Source organism: Aspergillus puulaauensis, chromosome 2, assembly GCF_016861865.1.
Source record: "Aspergillus puulaauensis MK2 DNA, chromosome 2, nearly complete sequence".
Lineage (NCBI taxonomy): Eukaryota > Fungi > Ascomycota > Eurotiomycetes > Eurotiales > Aspergillaceae > Aspergillus > Aspergillus puulaauensis.
The window spans coordinates 3,473,898-3,487,228 of NC_054858.1; the positions used below are offsets into that span (position 1 = coordinate 3,473,898).

The 13,331-nt window shown below is 49.8% G+C and overlaps 4 protein-coding genes across 4 annotated transcripts; 2 read left to right on the plus strand and 2 right to left on the minus strand.

Moving 5' to 3' along the window:
- Nucleotides 1-1,281: 1,281 nt before the first annotated feature.
- On the minus strand, nt 1,282-2,282 carry PRX1_1 (peroxiredoxin; the record flags this gene model as incomplete). Its single annotated transcript, XM_041700178.1, has 6 exons — nt 1,282-1,315; nt 1,386-1,638; nt 1,695-1,854; nt 1,910-2,002; nt 2,091-2,199; nt 2,260-2,282. The coding sequence occupies 6 exons, from the start codon at nt 2,280-2,282 to the stop codon at nt 1,282-1,284; spliced, it is 672 nt and encodes a 223-aa protein (XP_041553189.1).
- Nucleotides 2,283-3,086: 804 nt separating this feature from the next.
- APUU_21428A (MFS transporter) lies at nt 3,087-5,208 on the minus strand (the record flags this gene model as incomplete). Its single annotated transcript, XM_041700179.1, has 8 exons — nt 3,087-3,107; nt 3,157-3,234; nt 3,283-3,377; nt 3,446-3,754; nt 3,815-3,964; nt 4,042-4,476; nt 4,538-4,615; nt 4,677-5,208. 8 exons carry the CDS (start codon nt 5,206-5,208, stop codon nt 3,087-3,089), a joined length of 1,698 nt encoding a protein of 565 aa, XP_041553190.1.
- A 1,049-nt stretch (nt 5,209-6,257) lies between these two features.
- On the plus strand, nt 6,258-7,662 carry APUU_21429S (EVE domain-containing protein; the record flags this gene model as incomplete). The annotated part of the gene is made up of 6 exons (XM_041700180.1): nt 6,258-6,329; nt 6,494-6,644; nt 6,755-7,012; nt 7,074-7,091; nt 7,145-7,261; nt 7,325-7,662. 6 exons carry the CDS (start codon nt 6,258-6,260, stop codon nt 7,660-7,662), a joined length of 954 nt encoding a protein of 317 aa, XP_041553191.1.
- A 602-nt stretch (nt 7,663-8,264) lies between these two features.
- Nucleotides 8,265-9,997, plus strand: ALD2 (aldehyde dehydrogenase family protein; the record flags this gene model as incomplete). The annotated part of the gene is made up of 3 exons (XM_041700181.1): nt 8,265-8,503; nt 8,567-8,766; nt 8,817-9,997. The coding sequence occupies 3 exons, from the start codon at nt 8,265-8,267 to the stop codon at nt 9,995-9,997; spliced, it is 1,620 nt and encodes a 539-aa protein (XP_041553192.1).
- Between the last annotated feature and the right edge of the window lie 3,334 nt (nt 9,998-13,331).

Sequence of the window (13,331 nt, forward strand, 5' to 3'; positions counted from 1 at the left end):
CCGGTCTTGGTATTTGGTGTTTAAAATATAGCAGCCGGTTCGACCAGGTCAGGGGCAGGCGGGAGGACGAGAGAGCAATCGGTTGCACTCTTGGAGACTTCCCCGCCACTACCAATCCAGGCGCTTTGTTTCCGAGGAACGCAGACGGGGGTATGGGAGGCGGCTGGTTCAATTCGAAGGATAATATTTGGGAGGGTTCGTAAATTCGGGTTTCGCTTCTGTCTCGAAATCGGTGAGTGCCTAGCAGTCGCAAGGGGAATCAGTTGGCGTGCTCCAACCACCTGTCGAGGGGTTTCTAATGGATCAGCACAAGGAACCACGGCGATAGGAAAGAGTAAAACTGTGGGAGCGCTGGGCCGTACCAAGTCCACGAGGACGGGGTCGTACTCGTACTGGAAGAGCGGTGCGGAGCCTTGAACAAGGCGGTGTCTGAATCGACCGCAAGAGTTGAGTACGTAGCGAACTGTTGTTTGCTTCAAGCCCGTTGTGGAGAAGAAACCGTTAGACCGTCGACGGTCGCCTCGCAATGTTGACGCCAATTTACACTGACAGCTGAGGCTGAAAACACCAGCATGGAAAGGAAATGTCAAGCCTCTGGCCAGAAATCGGCGTAAATTACGGAGTAACCTCTGTATACTTATGCTTGTTTTTCAGAAGAATATACTCAAATCCCTCAGCAAGAGGACCTGCCAGGCACCACGAACCCAGTAAGCAGCCCTGAGGAAAACGCTCTAAGCGGCGATAATAGGGCCATAATTGTGGAATTTCAAGGCGGGGTATTACACTCGAGCAATCAGAAAACACTCTCGGCGCGCATTCTCTGAGGGCTGGGGCAGGTTGCATTTCTCGCAATGCAGTTTCGACGCCCGGTCTCATGCACGGTGACGAGTTCGCCTCCCTGTTCGCTCCGGACCCCAGCTGCCTCCAGGCTGCGACCAAGCGACGCCACAATAATTACTCCCTATTATCACGGATACAGTGGTATCATCATGGCCTCCCACGCTACGGTCTAGGCTTTCGGCTTGTATTTGTAGGCTATGCTTTGGCTTATATAGGCTTCCTCGGGCTGATCAAGTCCCAGGAGTTGGTAAGACTGTAATATACGTGGTTCATTGTATCATAAGGTATCAAAATAAACAAAATCCACTCATAAGATTTTATTCTCTTTTGCTGTTCCCAGAAAGCGCATGCCATAACCATCTGAGTCACAGTAGTATACCAACTACCCGTCGCTGAAATTTAACAGTCTCGGGCAGCTCGCACGGCATCGTATGTCCCAAATTACTCCTTCTTGACGTTGGTGAAGCGCAGGTAACTACAAAAACAAAGTAAATTAGCAATTGTCCGAAGTAATCCCACATAATATAACTCTCGGTGGGACTTACGGCTTGACAACGCGAACGTCGCCGAACTTCTTCTGAGCATCTTCGGTGGAAACGGGAGGAGGAACGACAACGTCGTCACCGGGGAGCCAGTTGATAGGGGTGGTGACACCGTGGTTGTCGGTGGTCTGGAGAGCATCAATGACACGGAGCACCTCAGCGGTGTTGCGGCCAGTGGAAGCGGGGTAAGTCAAGATAAGACGGATCTTCTTGCTGGGGTCGATGATGAAAACGGAACGGATGGTAAGAGCCAGGCCTATGAAACATATATTAGGAATTGCTCTAGTCAACATGCTCCTGGCGTTCACATACCCTTGGCGTCGACGTTGGTGGTGTCCTGGTAGTCAACCATGTCGAATTGGTGGGCAATCTTGCGCTCGGGGTCGGAGATGATGGGGAAGGTGAGCTTAGAGCCGGTGACCTCATCGATGTCCTTGATCCAGGCCTTGTGGGATTCGGTGCCGTTGGCGCTCTGCAAGGAGTCAGTGTATTCTAATGATACTATTAAAACAGCGGTGCCTACTCACAAGTCCAATCAGCTTGACACCACGAGCAGCGAACTCAGGCTCAAGCTTGGCGAAAGCACCGAGCTCGGTGGTGCAAATGGGGGTGAAGTCATCCTACAATAAAGCCAATATGTTAGCCATGTCACTTTCTACGTTCTCCGTAGCATATCGGTTGCCAATTCAGCGGTTGATGGCTACTCACGGGGTGCGAGAAGAGGACAGCCCAGCTGTTGCCAATGTAGTCGTGGAACTTGATAGGGCCGTTAGAGGTGTCAGTCTCGAAGTTGGGGGCAACAGAGCCGAGACGGAGGCTAGAACGGAAATCCAAAGTCAATTAAGGGGCCGAGAAAGGTACACATAGAAAGACTTACGGGGGAGCGCGTTCTTCGGCCATTGTAATGATATAGTCTGGAACCGGTATGGATGGGAGTAGAGCGGACACAAGGGGAGATAGATTCTAAGGCGGAATTATAGCAAAAACAGGGAGAAAAGGGGCAAAAGAGAAAGCTTCCCATTAATAAATAAGAGGACCCCGAGATGCTTCAATGCCCCTCGATGCGTTACCCCTCCATCCTCTCCCCTTGATCACGCAATTTATCCACCGCCTGCTTAATGCGGGTATATCGTGGCATCCCGATGGATGGGTGCCCCCACTTGGAGCTCGAAGAACGGTTCGCGGGTTGAAACTCGGGGCAGCATGCACCTCCCCTTCATTATTGGATCGTTCCTCCTTGGTCACGAGGCGGTTGGCTTTTTGGGTGAACACTTCTCAAACCCTCCATACACACCATACAATGTCAATATTTGGGCCTATTGTTCGTCTAACTTCGTTCCCCTTCATTCGACTCTTCTCGAAGCTGCATCTGTCGGCCGATTCCATCCGGCAAATGCACGGCAGCACCGCTCGGCCGACAGTTCGTACCTAGTGGCCAATGGAGATCACTTCCGATGGCGCAATATGCTCACATCATCACTCGAATGAATTCTTAATCCGCTTGAAGAGGGGTGAAGGCTGGTGAAGGTGAAAGAAGGCTGTCTTGGGCACTGGCCGAAGCCCAGAAGTTTCCCAAATTGGGCTAAGTCTCAAAAGTCCCAGGAAGGGGTAACTGAAGTCTGGCATGCAGCTGCAAGCTCAGGGCTTGTTATTGGTTGAATCTAGTATCTACAAACAGCCCCCGCCTCGTTTCAGGGTAAGTAGCTAATCCTGGTGCATGATTTCCTGGAAACAAATGAGCATAACTTCAGCCAATGGCTTCTGGTTGACGTACACTGGCAAATTTGCTTCGCGCTCGAATCTTAGGGCCGAAGAACACCAATACCCACGGCACTATTGTCAATAAAACGCCCTGGTCAATGTTAGCAACCCGAATGCAATGCTGGGAAACCCTTCTTACAATCCCTCCTAAAAGGCTACAGGCCGCTGGGTATCCTAGGTTGGTAAACATGGCATTCGTCACCAGCGGAAACACGCCTCCAAGGACGTTGCGGCCTGAAAGTAATCAGCGCTGTTCGTTGAAGCCTGATCCCTATCACCAGAGTGGGAGGGAATAAACGTACAAAAGGACTGGGCAGCAATCGCAGAGCTGGCGTATCGGTGGTACGTATCAGCAAGGTAATTGAAAGTGGCCAAGTATATAGACAGAATCCCAATTGTTGAGCATCCGATGGCGATAGTTGGAACAATCCAAGGAATAGATGAGTACGACGTCCAACCAAACCAAAATAATCCCACCGGCATCAATATTGACTCGACACACGCGAAGTATAACCGCCCTTCCGGTGTATTTGACATTTTGCCAATCCGAGTAGCAACCTTTTCTTGGTTTACGCTCACCACGGTGGCAATGATCGAAGCGACAGATACCGCTATCAACCACTGTCAGCGAAAACAGACGATTTTAGACCTCTATTTACGGGGGATCAAACCTGAGAAAACCGCCCCATTTTGTTCAATATTAAATTGATGATTGGTCGAAAAGACAAGAGGCACGGCACTAAACTTCAAGTACAAAATTGCCCAACTAAAGGCAACCCAAAGCGAAAAGAAGAATACCACTGGCTCGGTGAAAAGAAGATCTTCCAGTCAGGTTGTACATGTCAGCTGGAGCCTATTCAGATCGTTGCATAGGGCTGGATGGTGAGCGGGTACTCACGAAATGGCCGGTAACATGAGATGGATATCATCTTAACCAAAGTCTCACGCTCTTCGTCACTTTTGACCTTCCATCTGATCCGCTGAACTTGTTGCTTCTCCGGAAGTTCATTCGAATCGAACACCACACCATAGTAGCCAGTCCTTTCGAGTGCCTCATAGTACTTATTCAAAGTCTTCGCCTTTCGACTTAAAAGTACACTTCCACGTGTTTCCTTCAGGAAGAAATACAGTATGATGAGAAATACCGCAGCAGCAATTGCCTGGGAATAGTAAATCCACCGCCAGCTTGCTCGTTGCTGGATAAAACCGGAGATAAGTGGGCCTAAGCCTGTTCCGAAGAGGACAGCACCGGCGAAGTATGACATGGGAGTATTGCGATCCCCAGCATGGTAAATGTCACTGATGACTCCACCAACCATAGTCGAGAAGGTGGCTGTAATAGTAAACCAAGTCAATAAACGTCTCCATATGCACATAGAAAGTGTAGTACATACATCCTCCGATTCCAAGAAAGAACCTTGCGACAAGCAGCCCGGCAAACGAATTTGTCGCGCCGCAACCAATCAGGCAGACTATTTTTTTGTTAGTATCACCGTTTTATCGCCATTATGCTCAGTGGCGACTGCGGCTCACCAGTGAATACAACTCCACTAGTCACAAATATCGGCCGTCTGCCATTGATCTCCGAGAAGGGTGCTAAGACCATGGGCGCGATACCAAACCCCAGACAGAACAAGGTGATCCCCAGATTGTAGACAACTCTACTCACGTTCCACTTTTCGGTAAGCTCATCCGCTGGGGGAGTATATTCGCCTGCTGCATATGCTGACATTGCAGTCACACCGCATGATATCATAGTAATTGCAAACTTGCGCGGCTCAGACCAGAGAAATGGCGATGCATATTGGGAGAGATCTGGACATGGCGGTGGTTCTGCCCGGCCGGGTTGTGGGGAAGAAAGACCCACGGGCTGCGGTAGGATGGTATCGAAGGTGAGGTAAAGATGCTCGACCGGGGTCTGCGAGATGTTGTTATTCTGCGAAAACTGGGCACTTGGATCACGATCATTCATGACCGTTGCCAAATCGTCCTCGTTGCGATGGTCGGAGTTCTGTCCGATTGCCGAGTGTAGTGGCCGAGGACCTTCTTCTTGCGCGGAAACCATCACGGCATATCGCTGCGTCTTTCATCGAGGCAACAAAGGAAGAACAACGGTGGGAAATTAACAAGACTTATATCTCGGGGAGAAGGAGGAGAGACAGGATATTATTCAGCCTTTCTGGTTTTCACCGGGGATCATGCCTCAAAGAGTCAAAGTGAGACTCGCGCATCCCCCGAGCTTTGGCTTGACCATGTGGGGACGGGGTTTAGCGGAAATTCCGCATCTAAGCTTAAGAGAAGCCAATAGGGCGAGTGATTAGTCCATCGAAATCTTAATTAAGCCGAATATATTCGAGCCCCGAGTTGAATCAGAAGGGAGTCTTTGTAAATTGATGGAGGCCCGGGCCAAACGTCACCCAGCTTCGGACATGGTCATCTCCTCCCCGAAGCCTGGAGAAAGCTTTACTCAGATGCAAGGCATGAGTAATAGTCCCTCTCTAGGCATTATACGCTTTCCACCTCCAACACGCGGTGTGCGATAGAAGACTCCTGTGCGTGAATCCGAGTTGATGATTTGAAATAATAATGGGCTATGATCATGATTCATGAAGCAGGACAGGCTGTTGAGTGTCGACCTCCTGTATTCAGTTCACGTGATATGATCTGCTTGGGACCCACTGCAGACTACTGCTGGGGACGAGCTTCGTCTTATTGACGGCTGCGATCGCAAACGACTCGAGCTCCAATCTGATCGGTTGCGATTCCGAAAACCACATGGTGGTAAGTTCTCCCGTCCTCAGCTGCTTCAATATCGCGTTGTTTTCAATTAAGGATGAGCGAGGGAAAGGCGACAAACATCGGGATTTAATTCTCAGCTTGACGCGAGTACGGGAACGCCAGCGGAGACTAACGACTGTCATTTCTGTGCAGGCGCGTTAACTCACCCAACCCTTTCTTTCCCTCGAAACGCTTCATTCTTTCCTTTTGATTAGCCAACGTTTTCGACACTCGTTTTCTTTCATTCATATCCTTTATCCCTTTTTCTACAATACTGGTTGGGTTCATACGTTCAATTTGCCGGAGCTCGTCACCATTTCGTTTCTTTCGTCAATCATGGCGCTCGGCAGAAAGCGCAAGTCAGAGAGCGTTTCAGTAGCTGACGAGGCAGCTACTCCTTCAAAGAAGGTACACTATAATTCTAGTCCATCAATGGAGCCCCGATCTACTCATTATCACCTACTCGCGCATCATTCCATACTTTCCCAAGCCAAATATAACAGCTGTGCCGGTCAATTGGTTACCCAGGGTTTTACGAGTCCGCGGAGAGCTGACGGTATTTTCACCCGCAGGTTGCTACAGACACTACCACGATGCCCGAAACGCCCGCCACTGGAGAGAAAAGAGGGAGAGGTCGTCCCCGCAAATACCCCGTCGGTTCGACACCCGTTCGGCCAGAAGGGCCTAAGAGAGGCCGCGGCCGGCCTCGTAAAGATCCCTCAGGTACGCTTTCCTTCGAACCCACCGTGTTTCCGATGCCCATCTTTCCTTTACGAACATCGAAAATCCGATTGTTTCTGTTCGTTCCTTTCCGCTTTTCTAACATACGCCAGCGACCCCCAAGACAACTCCCAAATCAACTACGCCTGGTAAGGGCCGTGGAAGACCGAAGAAAATCCCTGGCGCCAGTGATTCCACGCCCAAGTTGAAGCCTTCCACAACAGCAGCAGATGATGAAAACACGGATGTTGATAGTGCACGTTCTTACTGGTTGATGAAGGCAGAGCCCGAGTCTCGTATAGAGAAAGGGAAGGATGTTAAGTTCTCTATCGATGATTTGCGGGTTGCTAAGGAGCCTGAACCGTGGGATGGTACGTACTATGTCTTTTAGAATTCTGATTTTGAGAGTATGGGCTAATTGGAATCTTCTAGGTGTACGCAACCCTGTTGGTAAGATCATCGAGTACGCGGTCTATTCAAGAAACATTCTCACCAAATCGCAGCTAAAAAACACATGCAAACCATGAGGAAAGGGGACCTTGCCTTTTTCTACCACTCTAACTGCAAGGTCCCAGGCATTGCAGGTGTCATGGAAATTGTTCAAGAGCATTCTCCAGACGGTAGGGACTTTCTTTCCAGTTCAGGCGCCTAGGCGACTTGGCTGACAACTTTCTTCGTTGCAGAGAGTGCCTTCGATCCGTCACATCCATACTATGACGAGAAGTCCAGGCGTGAGAACCCAAAGTGGGTTGTGGTTCACGTAGAGTTCCGCCGCAAGTTTGACAAATTGATAACGTTGCATGAACTCAGGTCCCACGCGACTGCCAAATCGCCCCTCGAGGACCTCCAGATGCTGAAACAAACGCGGCTAAGTGTCTCGTCTGTGTCTCCAAAGGAATGGGACTTCATCATGTCACTGGTGAAGGAGGGTGAGAAACCCGAGTCCGCAGATGATTCTTCCAAGGAAAATGTCGACACGGAGAAGAAGGAACCGGAGTCCAGTGAAGAGAAAACCGAATAGTAGCATCAGGCTGTTCTTGCATCTCGGGAATCTCCGCCTGGTTAGTTTGAAGCCGGGCATGGCTACTTTCCTTACGTATAAACAATAGCATTTTCTTTTCCTTTCCTTCCCCATATCCACTTCCTCCTTGTAGTCTTCGCGCCTTGGACATATCTGACTCCCTACCGCTTGCCATGTACTGCTCATTCGAGAAAGGTGCAGTTAGCCAGCGGAGATCAAGCCGGTGGAGGCAGGGACGTAATATTTGACACTGAGACGAGCCCTTGAACAGTGCTTGGTAATCAGCTGTCCTCTTGTTCCCACGAACCCATGTCCATATCTAAGAACTTCTAATGGCCGAGAGGGAGGCTGTGTTCTCGACCTGAGTGGTAGGTCGGGTGTCTCATAGAATGCCTCAGAAGAGTAAGTCTATGCGAAAAAGAGGGGCTGTCTGTTGCCAAGCCCCGCAGCTTCCAGTGGTTATCTCTTATCACCCTCCAGCTTCGAGCTCCTGCAGCTCTTTGGACTACATCCATCTCTCTCTCTCTCTCCAAATTTTGTCTACCCCTCTCACTCCCCTCAGTCCATTCCTCTTTCTTCTCCCCGCGGGTTCCGATCCCTTTATGTCCTTTATTTCCACGTTCTCCCTTCGGTTCCGTCTCTGCGGGTTTCGCATCTCGAGCTTTTCATCTACTCTTCATCCTCGGCGGCAGTTTCATTCGTCACAGCTCACAATGTCCAACTCCATCATCCAGCTAACGGCCCCGAATGGGCGCAAGTACGCTCAGCCTATTGGACTATTTATAAACAATGAGTTTGTTCCGTCCAAGTCTGGCGAGCAGTTTGCAACCGTCAATCCTAGGTACCGTAGCAGCTAGCACCCAGTCCTACTCAGCCTACTCAGCAGTAAACTGATATAGCTCAGTGATGAGTCGGAGATTACTTCAGTGTATGCAGCAGGTGAAGAAGATGTCGATACCGCAGTCAAGGCAGCCCGGAAGGCCCTTAAGGATCCGTCATGGAAGCTGCTCCCTGCTACGGATCGAGGCAACCTGATGCTTAAACTGGCGGATCTCATCGATCAACACAGGGAAACCCTGGCCACTATTGAAACGTGGGATAATGGTTAGTAAATCATATCAGTCCGATCCAACTCAAACAATTGACCCCCTCAGGCAAGCCGTACCAGGTTTCTTTGAACGACGACCTTTCAGAGGTTATTAACACCATTCGCTACTTTGCCGGTTGGGCCGATAAGATCCATGGCCAGACCATCGGTACCACTCCCGCCAAATTTGCTTACACCCTCCGCCAGCCCATTGGTGTTGTGGGCCAAATTATCCCCTGGAACTTCCCGTTGGCCATGGCAGCTTGGAAGCTGGGCCCTGCATTGGCCTGTGGTAATACCATCGTCTTAAAACCTGCGGAACAGACGCCTCTAAGTATCCTGTATTTTGCCACCCTTGTCAAGGAAGCTGGCTTCCCACCTGGTGTTATTAATATTGTCAACGGTATTGGAAGAGTCACAGGAACTGCCTTGGTTACCCACCCCGATGTGGACAAGGTTGCTTTCACTGGTTCAACCGTTACTGGCAAAGAGATCATGAAGATGGCAGCGGGAACCATGAAGAATGTGACTTTGGAAACCGGCGGCAAGTCCCCTCTGGTTGTTTTTGGTGATGCAGACCTTGAGCAGGCTGCCAAGTGGGCTCATATCGGTATCATGTACAACCAAGGACAAGTATGCACAGCTACTTCACGCATTCTGGTGCACGAGTCGGTTTATGACGAATTCGTGAAGCTTTTCAGAGAGGCAGTGGCTAGCACCAGTAAGGTGGGCGACCCATTTGCCGACGACACGTTCCAAGGACCCCAGGTCACCAAGGCCCAGTATGAGCGTGTCCTCTCATACATCGAGAGCGGGAAGCAGGAAGGAGCCACCCTAGTCGATGGTGGTGTTCCGTACAAGAATGTTGGAGACGGCAAGGGCTTCTTCATTGCGCCCACAATCTTCACAGACGTCAAGGACAACATGCGCATTTACCGCGAGGAAGTTTTCGGTCCATTTGTTGCAATCGCCAAATTTTCTACGGAGGAAGAGGCCGTGAGCCGCGCCAATGATACAACCTACGGATTGGGAGCCGCACTCTTTACCAAGGATATCGAGCGTGCCCACCGTGTGGCCTCTGATATTGAGGCAGGTATGGTGTGGGTTAACAGTAGCAACGACAGCGACTTCCGTGTGCCTTTCGGTGGTGTTAAGCAGAGTGGAATTGGCCGTGAACTCGGAGAGGCCGGATTGGAAGCATACTCCCAGGTCAAGGCTGTTCATGTCAACGTCGGGACCAAGCTGTAATCTGTTCCTCTGCTTTGAATATTTGCACACTAACAACCTGTATATGATACAATACTATGAGACATTTGATTGAAATGCAACTATCAGAAAGTTTTTTTTTTTTTTTTTTTTTCCTGAACGCTTTGAACGGCAAGGCTGGCCGGACACCCGAGGCTTCCAAGGTTGAGTCGTTTGTTTGTTGTCGCAGGATCCTCTTAACTTGTTCGTATACTCCCCCTGCTCATATTCGCCAGTACGGATACGTAAAGGCAGTGTGCATCAGCCGTATAACCGTCACAGGGAGCTTGTCATCGTATTCGAGCTCAGCTCTATGACCACGTATACCGGTGACATTGGCTAATGAATAATGGTCATGGGCATATATATATTCTCTAATACGGACCGATGAAACCAAGACGGGATGTTTGGACGTGGAGTCGTGCGTCTTTATAACAAATATATATGTATAAATATACTATGCAATCAGCAAACAAATGAGAGCTAACAAACATAATGTCGATAATCAGTACCCAGGTAATGCCTACATAAGAAATATCCTGTCTGGTCGGCTGTTCTACCATAGACCTGACCTCATGAGAGTGGCCTACAATCCCTGCAAAACGTTTGGGGTCGGGGGGGTAGGATAGTTGATTGCTAGCTGCCTATATACCTAAGGAACCAAGGTATTTGCTTTATGTCTGCCTCATTCTGGGGGCCGCACATCTGGTGGCTTACCGTACAGCTGTAAGCAAGGTGATCGTTGCCTGTGTTGGTTCTGCTGACGACGCTGGATGGGAGTCACGGATCTACTTCTCTTCCCAGGCGAAATGAACTTCAACGGTTCAGCGTCTACTCTGCAGGTATTCCGTATATCATGCGTCTATGCGAGTATTATTATAACCCCCCTATACTAGCTTAATGTGTTGGAATTCTGAATTCTTCACTGTCTCGTCGACGTGCAGGTTGAAAGGTTTGGGGTGAGACGGGGAATAGGTAGTTGTAGCTGAGGGCGCTTATTTCCTTTTGCATCAGGACTAGGTTGCGCAGGTTTAGATGGTGTCGTGGCGAATTAGGATTCGAATGGCTTATTTTGCTGATACCTGATGTAGTGCACTCTAAATTTAACTTAGAGAGAACAGAAAGATCAGGTCGGATGCTTGCTGAGCAGGAGTTGATATATATCCAGGCAAACCACTGGACAATACGGAGTAATAGGATGGAACAACTGAAGCAGAGGAATCAACCTCAGAAGGAACTAGTGACAGGGACCGGCTGAATTCCGGAACCCCCAGGCCCTTTTTCATCGAAGATGTACTGGTACTTTCGTTTTGCGGAGCGAGACACCGAAAAAGAGGTACTTGGTACACGCCTGAAAGTGAAGCACGAGTGCCCAAACATGTAATGAACAACAGGCGTTACAATACGTGTATGGTCGATACTAGCAGTTACCGACAACAGGGCTTGGTTAATGTTACTAGCGGGGTGTGAGAAACCACCTTAGCTGCATATCGACCCAGCTTATCATGCATGTCGAGCTCATGTTAGATACGTTGTCATGCATGAAGAATCGATCATGTGAGGGCGAAATTGTGTGCCCATGCCTAGAGTATTAATATGGATGCATATCAACCTGGATGTTTGCTGCGGGAGACATCGCGTCCCTGGCCGAGGTGCCCATCGGAACAACGGAGTTCTTTCGAGATTTAAGGCTGGGATCGGATCAGTCTGACGGAGAAAAATTTAAAGAAACAAAAGCCAGAAAATAAACCAAGATTGGAAGTTTTAGCTTTGTCTTCACCGCATTTTCCGCGGACGCTAGATCCAGTTAGAGGAGCGCGAAGCCGACCTTGTTGGTGACAATGTTGGTGACATGGAGTGGAACATCTTCCAAAATCGCTCTCAGGCTGTGCTGTTTGCCTCCTGCAGGTACTCTCCCCGGGCTCCCCGTCGAAGATTGCCTGCCCAAATGATGCAGATGATTATGCACGGGGATTGAGTTGGCAGGCTCCACGTCCTCTGGTCCGTGACCGTGTTGATGGCCGCAGGTTATCGACCCACAACAATTGAACACCTTTTGCTGATTTGGTGAAAGATGGGCAATACGATGGCGATCACCCCAGACAGATGGACAAAGATGAAGCTTTTCCTTTATCTCTTTCCTGAAAAAATCGCTCGAGAGGTGCCTGACCGCTTTATTCGACTGTTGGACGAGGCATAATCCGCCGGGTTGTTTCAAGTCGGACGAAAACGCTCGAGGTCCACACTAACCAAGAGAAGACCGAGGCTCGCTCGCCATTGTTGGGCCCAGAAGTTGTTGGAGGACGAAGTACTACGAACATACATGTCGGCTTGTTCACAGGGTTACTTGTTGCTTTCCATCTGCACCGTTACAGCGATGAAATCACGCAGACACAGGCCTCATGAGGCGTCTGAGAACGGGTGATCAATGCATAGGAGAATGCAGATATGTCGTTTGAACGGCTGTATGTCAGAAGGGTTGATTCCAACTGGCAGAAAATCTCACACAGTCCGGCAGTTTGGGACCCCGTGCGATGCGTTGTGTCACATCCACAGAACAGAAGCGTCAGATTCAGGGACCAGCCGCAGGAAAGACGCGGTTCAGCAACCAATTTCGGCCGGTCGGATAGAATCCTATTTGTTCTTCGCTCCTCCACTATTACTGCACTTGACAGGAAAAAGTGAGGCTTTTGGAACACGAGAAGTGCGTCATAGCAGCGAGACTCGATGCATCGCAGGAGAGCTGTGCAGGGACCAAGCAAACATGCAGGAATTAAAGCAATGGCCCCAATCATGGCGTGAGGCGAAACAAGGAAGTGCTTAAATAGATTTCGACACGTTCAAGGCGATTGCTTATGGGGTGCATGACAGCTGACAGGTCGCAATGACAAAAGGCGGGAGCTCGAGCGCCTGGCTCAGTGGCTGACGGCTCATACCTCCTCGCCAGTCGATGTTCTTAATCGTTGGTCAGTTTAGGCAGAAAAGATATTCGGGTTGAAGTGGAGCCGAGCCAAATTATTTCGAATCAAACTTCCATCCTTAGTGTTATAAGGATGTGGCCATCCCCTTGGAGATGCGGCAGGGGAATAATATGTCAGCTATAGTTACTCTGTACGGGGGACATGGATCTGGACGTAGCTTGCCCGAAAGAGTACACAGTGACGTGGTCTTGATGGCCCTGGTCAAGATGCAGCAAGTCCACCCTGCCGATGCAGTTCGAGGCCGTTAGAAGGGGGATACCTATGTACTTTGCCAGTATCCGTACTTGGTGACGGTCTCTGTCGAGATGAATCTATTGAGTTGATTGAGTGCATCCAACAGAGGTCATGTGGGGCCT